At 47.5% G+C, this 14,485-nt stretch overlaps 2 protein-coding genes across 6 annotated transcripts in view; both read left to right on the plus strand.

Annotated features, from left to right (window-relative positions):
• The window catches only part of cltcl1 (clathrin, heavy chain-like 1), a 19,026-nt gene extending 16,805 nt beyond the window's left edge, over positions 1-2,221 (plus strand). For all 3 annotated transcript variants that reach the window (XM_029161772.3, XM_055512018.1, XM_029161775.3), the window contains 2 exons: positions 217-292; positions 814-2,221. In XM_029161772.3, the coding sequence (XP_029017605.1) occupies positions 217-292; positions 814-947 (210 nt within the window). In that variant the 3' untranslated portion in view covers positions 948-2,221. The remainder of the gene's footprint in view (positions 1-216; positions 293-813) is intronic.
• si:dkey-178e17.1 (tricarboxylate transport protein B, mitochondrial) lies at positions 2,208-13,529 on the plus strand. Of its 3 annotated transcripts, XR_003786915.3 has the most exons (10): positions 2,402-3,112; positions 7,464-7,571; positions 8,281-8,380; positions 10,353-10,491; positions 10,660-10,744; positions 11,043-11,147; positions 11,239-11,354; positions 11,829-11,902; positions 12,020-12,312; positions 12,430-13,529. XR_003786915.3 is itself a non-coding variant. In XM_041072512.2 (9 exons), exons 1-9 carry the CDS (start codon positions 2,260-2,262, stop codon positions 12,132-12,134), a joined length of 897 nt encoding a protein of 298 aa, XP_040928446.1. In that variant the 5' UTR covers positions 2,208-2,259; the 3' UTR covers positions 12,135-13,529. The 3 variants fall into 3 exon arrangements, 2 of the variants coding, with proteins under 2 accessions (XP_040928446.1, XP_029017611.1); XM_041072512.2 differs by lacking the exon at positions 2,402-3,112 and adding an exon at positions 2,208-2,314 and having other exon boundaries at positions 12,020-13,529; XM_029161778.3 differs by having other exon boundaries at positions 12,020-13,529.
• Positions 13,530-14,485: the final 956 nt, after the last annotated feature.

The following is a 14,485-nucleotide window of genomic DNA, read 5'->3' on the forward strand; positions in this document are numbered from 1 at the left end:
AAGCAGAAGTTCTAGAAATAAAACACATCAATGTACTTGTATCACATTGTAGGTATCAGCAACAACCTTAAAATCTTCTCAATTGATGTAATTATGAGAGATTTAGTGTAACAATAATACGTTTGGGGTTCTGCAGGATGCCTATAATGTGAGCCAGACTTTTCTGTATTCTGTGCAGGTTGGGCTGACCTCTCCTCTTGTCTCTGTTGCCCTCAGGTGGACAAACTGGAGGAGGCAGAAAGCCAAAGGAAAACCGAAGAGGAGGTGACGGAACCTCAGCCGATGGTGTTTGGTAGGTTTCCGTGTGTGTGTGTGTGTGCATGTGTGCGCGCATGCGTGTCTAACCCTGGGCGTGTATGTGCGCGTGTCTGTGCATGCGCGTGTGTGTGTGTGCGCGTCTAACCCTGTATGTGCGTGTGTGTGTGTATGTGTGTGTGTGTGTGTGTGTGTGTCCAACCCTGTGTTTGTGTGTGTGTGTGTGTGTGTGTGTGTGTGTGTGCATGGTTGGGGGACGTGTGTTTGTGTGTGTGCGTGTGTCCGTCTAAATCTGTGTGTGTGTGTGTTTGTGTGCGTGCGTGCGTGCCTGTGTGCGCGTCTAACCCTGAGCGTGTGCTTGTGCGTGCGCGCCTGCGTGTGCGTCTAACCCTGTGCGTGTGTGTGCGTGTGCGTGTGTGTGTGCCTGCGTGCGCATCTAACCCTGTGCATGCGTGAGCGTGCGTGAGCGTGTGTGTGTGTGTGTGTGCGTGTGTGTGCCTGCGTGCGCGTCTAATCCTGTGCGTGTGTTTCTGTCCGTGTGTGTGTTTGTGTGATCAGGCCAGCAGCTGATGCTGACCGCCCCCGCGGCTCCAGTCGCTGCCCAGCCGTCGTACCCCGGCTACGGCTACGCTGCACCGGCCTCCGTCCCCGCCGGCTTCGCTGCTCCGCCTGCCTACGGGTTCACCATGTAGACCCCCTCCTTCACCTCCTCCACCCTTTCCCCCCACACGCACTCACACACTCTCGACAACCCTGAACCGCGCCGACCCGTGCTGCTCTGGAGCTCTAGTGATGCGGAGGAACCACAACCGGGCCCTCCTCGCTCCCAGTGACTCCACCCACCTTCACTGAACCTGCAATAGAAACTCTGCATCTCTACTTTGTGCCCACGAGGTCGACGGACGCTCCCCTTATGTTATACCTGCATCACTGAACTGCACAGCATGAAGCCGCCTCTCAGCTCCTAGAGGAACCTACACATGAAAGACTTAGTTAGACCAAACCACTCGGTCCTGTTGCTGTTCCATGTAGACTTTACTAACCATTGAGCAGCTTATTCCTTTGAATTGTTCTACTTTTCCTAGAGTTTCAGCACTGATGAGGAGGAGACTTTACTACTGGGGAGTTGAGGGACGTGTGCGTCTCCCTCTGTTCCTAAAGCACTGCTACGACCTTAGAAAGTAGCAAAAAGAGGTTCATTTGTTTGTGTTTGGGTTCACATCTGTCTCACGAGTTACTGTGCAGTTGTTTCATTTGTTTACTCACAACAGGTTGTTTATGAGGTTACGGTACTGCGTGTGTGTGTGTGTGTGTGTGTGTGTGTGTGTGTGTGTGTGTGTGTGTGTGTGTGTGTGTGTGTGTGTGTGTGTGTGTGTGTGTGTGTGTGTGTGTGTGTGTGTGTGTGTGCGTGTGTGTGTGTGGCCTCTGAAGCCTTCGAGGGACATGTCACCAAACCAGCACGCACTGTGGGAAGTTTGTGCTCCAAACAAACAAGTCCAGAACAGTAGAACCCATATATCCATAACACGGGGACTTCTGGAGAGGTGGAAGAGCTAAAACAAACAAAATGCCATACGCTGTAGTCTGTGCATGTGCTGCCAAACTATACCGCTGCAACCAGGAGCACAATTTTCACGTTAAGTATATTCACTAATGTTGTGTCCAAACGAAGTGATGTTCTTACCCAACTAACAGAAAACGATGATGAAGATCGGAACGACTGAGGAACATTATCTCACATGCTGGTACCAGGTGGTTAAAAATCTGAATTGTAATGAAGATGGTGTATAATTTAAGATAAATTGAAATATCTAATTGAAAAAAATCATTATGAAATACCGTATGTATTGTCTGTAGTGTGTTGTTGTAGTCATAAAAAGCCTAATGATTTTTGTAAAAAAAAGGAAAAACAATGCAAAAACAGCAGGTTAATAAACAGTAAAGCCTTGAGGCAAAGCTGCTTGAAGTGGTGGTGGTTTGGTTTATTCCCGTGCGTGTAATGAAATGAACCTGAGGTCAACGGTGGATTTGTCAAAGAGGAAGGAAAGTGACAGCAAACGTAAGAAACGTTGTTCTGTTTATTCCCATTAGAGGCTGTCATTAAAAAGTGTCAGGGGGCGTCGTGCGTCTGAACCTCGTCGTGGTTAATGTCAGCGCTTTTCTGCTCCACCCTTGTTTCCATCCTTTGGGCCCAGTCTGACATTTTGGTAACAAAGCTGCCAGAACCTGACTGATGATCGGTACGTTTTACTGCGCGGGGCTGTCGTACAGTAACGGATGGGAGGCGGCGACACCGACCGCGCCCTTCGGTGCGTCCGCTCCTTCCCCACAAACGCGTCCAGCGCCGCACCCACGGGTCCGTGTCACCCACAGGCTGCGCTGTTCTCCAACTTCAGGCGGTTCGGGGACGTTCGAGCACGAGGCTCCGCGTGGCAGCGGGACGCGGAGGCAACTCTTTGTCCGCCCCGCCTTGCTTCCGGTTTGCTCAGGCTCTCTTACGCACGACCGTCGCGACAAGGCGTAACCATGGTTACAAATAACAGGTACCGGATCGCGTAGAAGGTCCCAACTTCCTGGACGGCGCGAGCGTCCGCCCACAGCTCGCGCGGAGATCCGCCGGACACAGCAGCGATCACCTGCATCCAGCGGAGCGCGTCCATGTGTTGCGCGCGCCAGTCTTCTTCTTAGACACAACACTGCCAGACTTATAGCCGTGGCGCGTGCCTTTGCGTTCTACCAGCAGTTATGCAGGATAAAGGCGCCTTTATCAGCCCGTTCTCGAGACCGTGGCGTCTCGCGGCGGCGGCGCCGGCGGGAAAAGCGAAATTAACTCACCCGGGGAAGGCGATCCTGGCAGGTAAGTTCTCCATCATGTGTGAAATTAGTTTTTTAAAATACGCACTGGAAACAAAGTTTGAGTGAAAGAGCGCTGCTGGTTTTGTCCGAGCCTGTTTGTGGCGAGCAGCGGTGGAAGTGGGCGTAACGCTAGAATAAAGAACCGGATGGGACCGAGTAAAGCGAGCACCGGGCGGTGAAACTCGCTCCGGCGTCGCAGCTGCACGGGCTCATACTGTAAGTTCTGTTGGGTCAGCAGAACCCCCGAAGCCCGCCTGCTGCGTGTTGACTGGGCTCCGCAGTTCTTAAATAAGCTTTGCCTTGTGCTTTGTGTCTCAGTTGTTCTGGATTCATTCTCATGTCATTTTGCCGTTTGGGCTGAAATGAAGAGTTTCGCGGCGTGAGCGGGAGTTTCTGAGCCTTTATGATAAACGACGCTGTGTGTGTTTTGACCGCACTCTGTTCCTTTGGTTTTTGAAAGGGTCGAAAAACAAGAGCGCAGGAAGAGCCTGTGCTCCGCTGTGAGGCTGTGGTCTCAGACATTTTGTGTCTCAGTGGGTCCAGAGCTGGAACCAACGACAGACAGACCTGCAGAAACAGAGATGGACCGGCTGTTTTTATACTAAACGAACGATTTGCCCCAACATCATCATTGTGACATGTCTCTTGATGGATGCGTGTGTGTTACTCCCCTGTTATTTTGCTAGAAGCCCCCCCCCCCCCTGCTCTGCCTTCAAACCCCTCGACCCCCTCATGTGAGGATGATCAGGCTGCAGCAGCTCCAGCTGATGAAGAGCCGCTGCTGTGCTCCACCTACATGCTGTGCTGATTTCTGCCTCGTGCTCAGCAGCCGCACGCAGCAAATATTCTTTACTGTTCCACTGATGTCCTAGCCAATTCGTGGATCACTTTAATTGACTGAACGTGTCATCAATTAATACTTCAGGTTTTAGACATTTTTAAACTGAGTGATTGCACGTTTTGAGTTCCTACTGTTAAAATGGATCATGTTCGTGATGTTCGGCTGCAGGAGCGTGACTGGTGTCGTCCTGCCACTTGCCTGAAGTGATGATGTGGCCCTGGTGAGCCCCTCCCTCCCCCACCAGACCCGGGCAGCCTGACTGACTGGGTCGGGCCCAGCGCTGCATCCTGTTCTCCTCCCTGAGCTCGTCTCAAGCCTGTCTGTCCAGTTTCTGCAACAGAGGCGTTATTGCTTTTATTGTGTGTGTGTGTGTGTGTGTGTGTGTGTGTGTGTGTGTGTGTGTGTGTGTGTGTGTGTGTGTGTGAGCATCACCAGCGTGACTCAGCAGCAGATAAACCGTCTGCGCTGATCGTTTACTACCGCCGCTAAGTCACTTCTCTCCGTTCATGAATCCAGTTCTGGCCTCGTCTGGCGCCGGCGCTCCTTCATTTATCTGTTATGTCTCTGTGACAAGATGGAGCCACTTCCACGTGGCCAGAGGCTCCGTGCAGACAAAGCAAAGAGCAGAAGGTCAGACCTTAATGGGCGAGCGATGGGCGGTCGTCATGGAGGAGGCGAGCGCACAAAGAGGCCCGTGAGCACTTCCTGCTCCCATTGGTGAGTTCAGGCCTCCTCTCAGCAGCTCCGCTCTCCACCGGGACACAGCGAGTTTAATGTGCGAGGCCTGAGGGTGAGCGGGTTTCGCGTCCTGTTGTTCCGTCTTCACACCCCGTGACTTTCATTTAAAGCCTTTCTGCTCCACAGAGGGAGCCGAGTCCGAGCCGTGGAGGGAGATGGCTTCGCTTTTTATCTTGATTTTATGACAGAGCGAGTCCCGCGCTCGCTGTCTGTCACTCTCCCCGCTCCCCTTTTCCCATTCCCTCTCCCTGTTCTGGCCCGGGGGGAGTGGGCCCGGTCGTCCGAGTGGCTGTCGCCTCTCAGGCTCAGAGGCCTCGTCAAATCGCGGCTCGTTCCCCCGTTTCCGCGCGTCACAGGCGACTCCAGGTCCACTCTCATCCGAGGCCCGGCAGTAAATCAGCCTCGACCAGCGCCGCTGTCTGTCAGCCGCCTTTAATGAATCTCTGCCTCGTGTGATTTACGCAGGTTCAGCGGCAGACGTGCGTCAGCTCAGCTTTTGTATTAACGTCACCGTTCAATTTGCAAAGACGAAGAAATTAATGTGAGAATCGGATCACGCTGGCATTCGTTTGCTATTTGTCAAAGTTAATGTAGTCGCGTGGAAATTCATTCAGAAATAATGGCTTTGTCAGAAGCAGGCTCGTGTGCAAAACGGCCCGTCCCCGGAGGCCTGCTGTGTTGGATGACCCATAGGGTTCTGTAGTGTAACATGCATGGAGGTGGGCTCCTGTCTTTATGGTGTAAACCAGCGCACCGTCCTTCCCGTTCACGTGAATTCAAATGATCCGCGCTGCAGGGCTATCAGCTGGAACAGAGGCTGCCATGTAAAATTAATCAACACCCCTCTTGTAATTAAGCATCATGTTGCATTAGGGAGTGTTGTTCGGGACAGAGGAAGCCTAAAAGGCCAGACATCCCATGAATAATTCTCCTCATGTTTCACATGAGACGAACAGAAACGTTAGCGTCCTGTTAATAGGACGCCTCGTGTTTGAAGTGCTTCAGTCCTCCGGCTGCGTTTTTAACTTTTATTGAAGATTTGGACAGAATGCATTTCCTTCACACTCCAGAGACTCTGAATAAGGAACATCTGGATGAATTATAGATCAATTCTGGTGCGAACATGCTCATTACTTTGCTGTCACATGCAGAAATAAACACGAGCGTTGAGAACATTTCTAATATAATATTAGGTCCTTTTTTAAAAAGCCACAGCTGCTCTGGAGGGCCAGTATAAAGCTTCTCATGTCCTTATGATGTCTCTGTGCGTATGTTCAGGGTCCCTGCATGGCTGTCAGTTCTTCCTGAGTAAAAAGGCAGTTTCAGACTGGGCCAGATGTGCCGGGTCCTCATTAGAGTGACCCAACGAGGCAGAACACGGTTCCAGGGAGTGTTCCTCCCCATCAGCTGGCTGCGCCGGCCTCCACCTGTCTGTGTGTTTGAGTACGCGGCCACGAAAAGTTGGAAATATAATCACTCAGTGCGTTTTAATAACAGATTTGTCATTAGAAGAAGTGAATTAAGTCGCACACATCTAACGAGTGTGTTTAAATGGTACAACAAGCGTCTGTGTTGGATTCATCAAAGCGCTTTAGCCTGTGGAAGCTTCAGGCCTTGAGGAGGCTCCACATGTTTCTTATCCCACATTATTCTTTCCTGTTTTTCCTCCACTGGCTTCTAAATGTTCCCCCACTGCCATTTCCATTTTTCTCATGTAATCTAAGTGTCAAAGATCTATTCGGATGCATTGATTTTGTGACGGCGTGCAGCGGGATGAGGCTGCACGCCGCTCGGGGACGAATCGCAAACGGGGGAGTTGTGCGATAAAGATTGATGGTTAACACCTGGCAGTGCCACAGGAGTCATTTGTGGTGTCGTCTCTAAACGCGTGTGCGCCGCCAGGCTGTAAAATGGACTGGAAGACAAACAAGCGGCGTGTCCTGCGTGGATCCTGCGTCTGAGCAGGATTGATCTGGTGAATCTGCTGCCGAGGCGCTCGCTTCTCACCCGCAGCTCGTTCTCGGCTGAACACACATGAATGTGGCCGCTTGTTTGTTCTTCACTATGGCACACTGACCCGCTGATCCCGGATCAGGATGGTTGGAGCTCCCGTTTCAGACGGGTTTCAGCTGCTCAACGTTTACTCACTACTCTAAAATCACACTTAAGGGTTATTGAGGGTAGAGGAAACATTTAGTGTGTTCTGTTAGTGTGCGTCTGCCTGGCTGTGTACCTGTGACTGTGTCATTCAGCTAATGGAGGGTCTTGGCCCATGTAATGGAGCCCCTCCCTGCAGGCTGAGCAGATAATTTAATTAATGTCAGCCCTCTCTCCATCCTCCCTCCTTCCCTCGTGACTCATCTTTGTTGGGCATCAGCTCTGCGTTTGGACTCATCCACCCGTCGACTGTGGCGGGTTTCAGGCTGAACTGTCCAGCGAGGGCTTTGTCTCTGTAAACGCACACTAGAACGTATAAAATCGAAGTCTCCTCACGCTGCCGTTGAGCTTCTCTTCATTCCTCGGACGCTCACTCTGGACAGAAGCACTTGATTCATTACCGTCTAGCTCGTTGCTCGTCCTCCCCTGGAAGCAGCTTTTATTGTTTATGGAGAGAAAGTCATTTGTGGAGTCACTGTAATGATCCGTGACGTAACGGCACCTCTTTGTAATTCATGGGGGAACCGGGCTTGAAGAGCTGCAGCCCGGCGTTCCAGGCTACCCGTCAGCAGAGAAGCCTGAATATCAATCTCAATATGTGTTTGTTGTGACTTAGGTGGAATCGCTGGTGGCATAGAGATCTGCATCACCTTCCCCACAGAGTACGTCAAGACACAGCTCCAGCTGGACGAGAGGTCCAATCCACCCAAATACAGGGGAATAGGTCAGTATCACCTGGTTTTGGAATTAAATGTAGGCTTATTAAATACAGATGCAGGACAAAGTCCTTCTAATTCATTCATTTTTTTTAATTGGAAAAAGTGGACATGAAAACGTGTCATGGAAGAAAGATGGGTGTGGCTCAGAGTCCTGCTTTAAAGATATCTGTCTACCTGCCTGTCTGTCTGTCTGCCTCAGTACCTGTCTGCCTGTCTGCATATGTATCCTTCTCTTTCCGCCTCGTATCCCCTCACAGGAGCTCATTATCTAATTACCCGTCATCCCCAGGTACATCGTGGATTCAGGCAGGCTGTCGCCGTTCTTGTTGAGATGACTTAGAACCAGTGTACACACACACACACACACACACACACACACACACACACACACACACACACACACACACACACACACACACACACACACACACACACACACAGTATCTGTTAACGTTGGCTGGAGCTCTGAGGATCGGAGTCTGTGCTAATGACTGTTCCAGACAGCTGTGCTTTTCTTGCTTAGTTGTGGAGTTGGTTCGTTAGAACAGCAGAGGAAAAGCACAGAAAAACATCATGCTTTGGGAAAATTAGTCTCACAATTTAATTATTATAATTTATTTACACAACTCATTACACAAATAAATATAGTACAATTGAAAGTAATTAGACTTCACTACGTTTTGACATTTTATATTGGTGTGTTTCTTTCTCCAGGTGACTGTGTGAGACAGACGGTTCAGAGCCATGGGGTCAAAGGACTGTACCGAGGGCTGAGCTCACTGCTGTATGGGTCCATACCCAAGTCTGCAGTCCGGTACGTGACATGCAGCTGAGACGCTGTACGCTTCAGCTAAGCTACTGTGATCTACTTTCTGGGACCACTAACTCAGACACTCCAGTTATTACAGTCCATTACCCACAATGCAACGCATAAATGCCACACTAGTATAATTACATCATTTTTTTACAGCAGTGACATTTGTGGCCAGACGAGTGCTCCCCTTGCTGTGCGCGCGCGCACACAAACACGCACGCACACACACGCCTTCATTGTTTCTTTTTATTTTTTATTCTCTCTTTTCTCCCATTTCCCTCTTTATTTTTCCTGTGTGTGTCGGTGTGTATGTGTGTGTGTCGCTGGAGCCTGTCTGTACAATGGAGAGACAGGCCCAGTCAGGCGGAGCAACGATGCCACTCACACTCAGGCAGGGTCTCAGTAGGTCTACAACGAGCCGTGTGTGTGTGTGTGTGTGTGTGTGTGTGTGTGTGTGTGTGTGTGTGTGTGTGTGTGTGTGTGTGTGTGTGTGTGTGTGTGTTTACTTGTAGTGTTTGTGCGCACATATGACCATGTCAGTCAGCCTTCAGCTCCTTTCTCAGAGGGAATCTGAATAGTTCCTTCTGCTCTGGAGAGAAAATAGCTAGAGGACTAAAGAGGTTAAAGCCATGTCCTCTGTATTGCACTGCATATTACACATACAGTTTATATGGAAAAAGGGAGCATGACAGAGATGATGGGAAGAGGGCCGTTCTTCTATCGATCTAGGCTTTATATAAGCGATTCAGTTCATTTGTCATCTTATGTATCTTTCCTTCCTTTACATTTCTCTCTTCCCAGCCAACTTCACCCCCATCCCATTAACCGATTGCTTATTCACCATCATGAACCGTGCCAGCTGCTGGAGGGCTGTGATGGTGGACACAAGAGCCATTGACCCCTTCTTCCTCTCAACCTCACGTCCTTTCTCGTCTCCTCCTCTTGTGTCTTTCCCCTTTATCTCTCCTCATCTCTTAAGATCAGCGGAAATGACCTTGTGAAAAGACCCACTAATGTAGATTGGGCAGCGCTCCGCTGTCCAGAATGACTCATCTCTGATTGTGGATGTCAGCCAAAACATGATGCGAGAGTTTAAGTGGAGGTTTGGTCCATTTGTTAAATGAGAGCAGGAGAATGTGGGAGTAAATGTGCAAAGGAGCGAGTCTAAGAGTGGACGGTTCCTCTCCTGCAGCTTTTAATGAGTAATGCTTATTTCACAGGTTAGTTTATTAGGTTCCCTGCAGGCTAAGCTACAGTAGCTGTAGGGGAGTGCGCTTGCATTCCTTTCCTTCCTCAAAAGCTTAAAAGCGGTTTATAGTCAGTGTGATTTTAAGAATTATTATGGCATGTTCTGTGTGACAGTGGGAGTCAGTTAATTGTGTGGGGGCTGTCTTTGAAAGCAAATTAAATCTGTGCAGGGAGTGCGACGTTGGAGCAGATGTGGAAGGTTAATGAGCAGAGGAAAATCTTTTCTCAGAAAGGCAAAAAGTAAAAAAGTAAAAAAAGTAAAAGCACACGAGGCGTGTGATGACGTCGGGTCAAGTGTTCAAGCGGACTGAGAAAAGACAAAGCATCCATCAGGAGCGAGTGTCCGTCCTCCCCCGCCCCCTTCGCTAAACGGCCGGAGCAGCATCCTGCTTTCGCCAGAATTCAATTCCAGCTATAAATAACCTTTCTTGTAAAGGACTGGCTGGCACAACAATTTGTGATTGCAGAGAAATGTAAACCACACCTCGCTCTGTCTCAGCTGGCGTTCATGGCAGCTGATGCTGGTCAACGTTCACCTACCGAGATGCTTTATTGTAAATGAACATGGACACTTAAGCACATTGAGCTTTTTCCAGCCCTGTGTGGAGATACATTGAATTTAAGTCTGTGGCCATTCCCTCCTTCCCTACAGCCTTTCACCACAGGGTGGATGCATGTGGTTACTGTTCGAATTATTAAATGTAGACTCTATTTTCCTTCCCAGGTTTGGAGTGTTTGAGTTCCTCAGTAACCGTGCAAAGGATGAGACCGGTCGCCTGGACAGCACCAAAGGCCTGCTCTGTGGGCTCGGTGCTGGCGTGATGGAGGCTGTTCTAGTGGTTTGTCCCATGGAAACTGTCAAGGTGTGTCACTAACTTGCCTCTGCGTAGATTTCATTTGTATATTTTTATTGTATCAGTCAGTTTATTCTATATGACCATCTGAAAAAGTAACACAAACTCAGCAAAGCATTTTTTTCCTCTGAAGAGCAACAATCATTATTTTCTTTCTTTCTTTTTTAATCTCCCAAGGTTAAATTCATTCATGACCAGACGTCACTAAACCCCAAATACAAGGGCTTCTTCCACGGAGTCCGAGAGATCGTCAGAGAGCAAGGTAAAACTTCACCCATGTGTAACTCTCCTGCCATCTAGTGGCCAGACAGGTCAAGACATTATACTCGTAGGCAACAGTAAATAAACGGTGAAAATACCGATACACAGTAGAAAACAGCCAACAGCCCAGTGACCTCTGTGCCAGATTAGAGCCTGGATAAAAGGAGGGGTCGCGTCAGGAAGGGCATCCGATGTAAAAACTAACCAAACAACCATGCCTATCATTCGCTGTGGCGAAGGAAAAAAACCCAAAAGTAGTTACCTAGTAGAAAATGCATATTCTCTCTTTACCTGTTCAGGATTAAAAGGGACGTACCAGGGTCTCACTGCTACGATTCTCAAACAAGGCTCCAACCAGGCCATTCGCTTCTTTGTGATGACCTCTCTGAAGAACTGGTACAAAGGTCAGTACGTTTGAAACGGAATAGTCAGTGAGGATGCAGCAAAGCACCTGTTGGTTTCACCAGCTATCCACCTGTTTAACCCCTTTTCTAGGCGATAACCCCAACAAACCTATTAACCCCCTGGTGACCGGTACATTTGGCGCCATAGCAGGAGCAGCCAGTGTCTTTGGAAACACGCCACTAGACGTCATCAAGACTCGAATGCAGGTCTGTGGTGAAAATCAATCAATCAATCAATCAATCAATCAATCAATCAATCAATCAATCAATCAATCAATCAATCAATCAATCAATCAATCAATCAATCAATCAACCAACCAAACAAACAAACAAAATATAGCACTTTTCACACATAAATGTGCTTCACTCCTCCCTCCAAAAGGTTAAAAGAAAATAATGGTTAAAGCAAATTCTGTTTTAAAGAAAAAAACTAGTAAAAGGAATGAATGAATACATAAAAACACCAATAAACCATACAGCACAACACTAATAAAATATAAAATGCAATGGCTAAAACAGGAATGGGCAAACTGTCTTAAAGGAAACACTAGAGATTAACAATATATAGAAGCAAAAGGTAAAACCTAATAATACAATTTTAAAAGACTGGCAAAGCACAGGGTTAGAGTTTGTTGTTGTTGCTGCCACTTGCAGATTATTTCTCTCCTTTTTTGTCCAAAGGGTCTAGATGCGCATAAATACAAAAGCGTGTTAGACTGTGCTGTGAAGATCCTGAGATATGAGGGTCTAAAGGCGTGAGTACATGACCATAACAAATATGTGAGGTTATTGATGATCTTGATAAACAGTGGCAGTTTGGCGTATGACTAGATTTGATCTGTGTGGTGTTTTCTATTCACGCCTCTCTGCAGTTTCTACAAAGGGACCGTTCCTCGGCTCGGCCGCGTGTGTCTGGATGTGGCAATCGTCTTCATCATCTATGAAGAGGTGGTGAAGGTCCTGAATGCAGCCTGGAAGACGGACTGAGCCGCTCCACGCAGGGGGCGACGGCGTCCTGCCTCCTGTGCTCATAGACAGGGACCCACCAAGCCTGGAAGGAGGAGACAACGGCAGCGCTGCCATGCTCAGGTCCAGTAGTGGGATTAAAGGGTTTGACAGAAACTGTGAAAAGGCTGCTTAACCACGTCATCAACTGTGAAGCAAGGTGTGATTATGGTCAACAACTCAATGTTTCCTGACTTTGTTTGTGAAAATGTATTTGAGTTGTCTGGCCCAGATCTTCAAATCCTTTAAACCTCTTCTGTATTTTTTTTCTTTTCAGGAACAATATACCACAAAAAATCTTTGTCTCCTCTAGTTGTTGAAGGGGTTAAATCCAGTTCATCAGATAATTGACATCTATCATAACTAAGCTTTCAATAGACTGTAGCTTTTATAATATGCCAGTTATTTTTATAAAATGTAGATTCTAACTTAGTTTATTATTAACATCATTGTGAAGTAGGATATATTTTTATTTTTGTGCCAAAAACATGCGCAAAATAATCCTGATGATCTTAATAGAAAGGAAAAAAGCAGATATAAAATACTATGATGTATATTGTGACATATTTTCTATATGTATTTATTCAGAGATGAATGTTGAACATTTAGATGATTTCTAGACTAAACGTGGGCCACTGGTGTGAAGTGTTCTTCATTAATCTGGTCGTGGTGTGAAGGTGTTTTTATGGAACTCTAACGGTACAGTATTACTATTGGTTCACTGTGAGTCTGAATGACACTGAGTCCTGCAGGTGAAGCAACCTCACACATGTCTGGATGCATTATCGGTCATCGTATCCACCACCGTTCCTTCAGCTCAGCTCGTGTGGCTCATTTTTTAGATGCACCTCTTCTTCCTGATAAACACATTCATGTTGGTTGATCTGCACGGGCAACTTCCCACAGTTCATGCGCATCCACTAATATGTCAAGTTTGAGGTGGAGCTGGACTGGCCTGGGGTTCAGAATTCTGGTGCCATGATGCATTCAGGGTTCGTTTTTACACTCATGTGCCTTTTGTTAGTGTGCGTTAGTACATACTTAACATTTGTTGAACTATTTAATAGTTTCTTTCTGTATTTTTATAACAAGTCATCTTTCATCAACTTGTTCATCTTACTGTAATGATTGTATCAAAGAATGCTTATAGTTTATTGATTCTGAATTAAACTTCAGATATTTTTTGTATATTCTTTTTGGTCAAAAAGCTGTTTGTTCCTAACTGTCAAATAGCCAAGTGATGAATTATTACCAACCAGTGTACTCCTAACCTGTGTGTAGGCTATATGGTTCTTTATGATGTGCAATCAACATGTTCGCCTCCTTCTGTCTTAAAATCCTTTTGTTGTCATTGAAATAAACATGTGGAAACTTGAAGTCCTGCAGGGAGTTGCACCAAGTCTTCTGGCTCTGTTGTTTTGCCCTTTTGGCTGCAACGGTTCACACAGGAACGAACCACGGGGGGCAGGTACAGCAGGGCTGGATGGAACAGCGAGCTCATTGTTCCAGTTTTGGCTGATGCTCATGAAGAGTGAATCAGCTGTCACATCACACACGTGCCTGTGTCTGAGAAGGCGCGCACGGCGCTCTGCAGAGGAAGGAGAGTAGTAAGAAATGTGTGTTTTGCTCAAAAGTCCAATGTACTGAAATATTTGTACTTGTCTTACTTCTGTGTGTAGCTTTGTCCAGATGGTTTTGTCGTGATTTGTTTTTTTGGGGGCCTGATGTTTGGCCTGCTCTACAAACATGCTCCCTCCAACCATGACATTCTCAGGTGCAGGTAATTAGATGATTGGCTGGTGCCATAATGCTGTGGTTCAGATGTTTCATGTGCTAGTTTCACATTCTCCTTTTCTATGTTCAGTTGACTTTCTGTATCTCTAGATGGATGGATGGATGGATGGCACTTTATTGATCCCACAGCAGGGAAATTCAATTGCTGGAACAGCCACAGGAAGAAACTAGCTTTCAGTAGAGGACAGTGGTCTGTTGTGTACCAGTTTACCACCAGAGACCTGGAGTGACCGCATGAAACGTGAACCTAATGACGCCACTGGGCCTCGACTGTAGTGGCGTTACTTAAACGCCAGGGGGCGCTATTACTCTGACAGTAATGAAAAAAAAATACTTTTTTCTCTTCGTATTTGTACAATAGGGGGTGTTCTAAGATGTGTGTGTCTGTGGGGGGCTTCAACCTAACATCATCACCCCCCCCCCTTCGGTCAGTTCATGTTCACAGATTGTTTTTGAACTCCAGCATTTAAACGTTCTGGCTTCCTGTTTTCCTGAGCAGCGGCTTTAGCTTGGCTTTAGTGGCTACAGGTGCGTGGGGA

Source organism: Betta splendens, chromosome 9 (assembly GCF_900634795.4).
Source record: "Betta splendens chromosome 9, fBetSpl5.4, whole genome shotgun sequence".
NCBI lineage: Eukaryota > Metazoa > Chordata > Actinopteri > Anabantiformes > Osphronemidae > Betta > Betta splendens.

Coding starts and splice junctions, on each gene's coding strand:
- si:dkey-178e17.1 (XM_029161778.3), top strand. CDS start 3,001: ATGCAGGATAAAGGCGCCTTTATCAGCCCGTTCTCGAGACCGTGGCGT. Junction 8,381..10,352: donor ATACCCAAGTCTGCAGTCCG/GTACGTGACATG, acceptor TTTCCTTCCCAG/GTTTGGAGTGTTTGAGTTCC. Junction 10,492..10,659: donor GTCCCATGGAAACTGTCAAG/GTGTGTCACTAA, acceptor TAATCTCCCAAG/GTTAAATTCATTCATGACCA.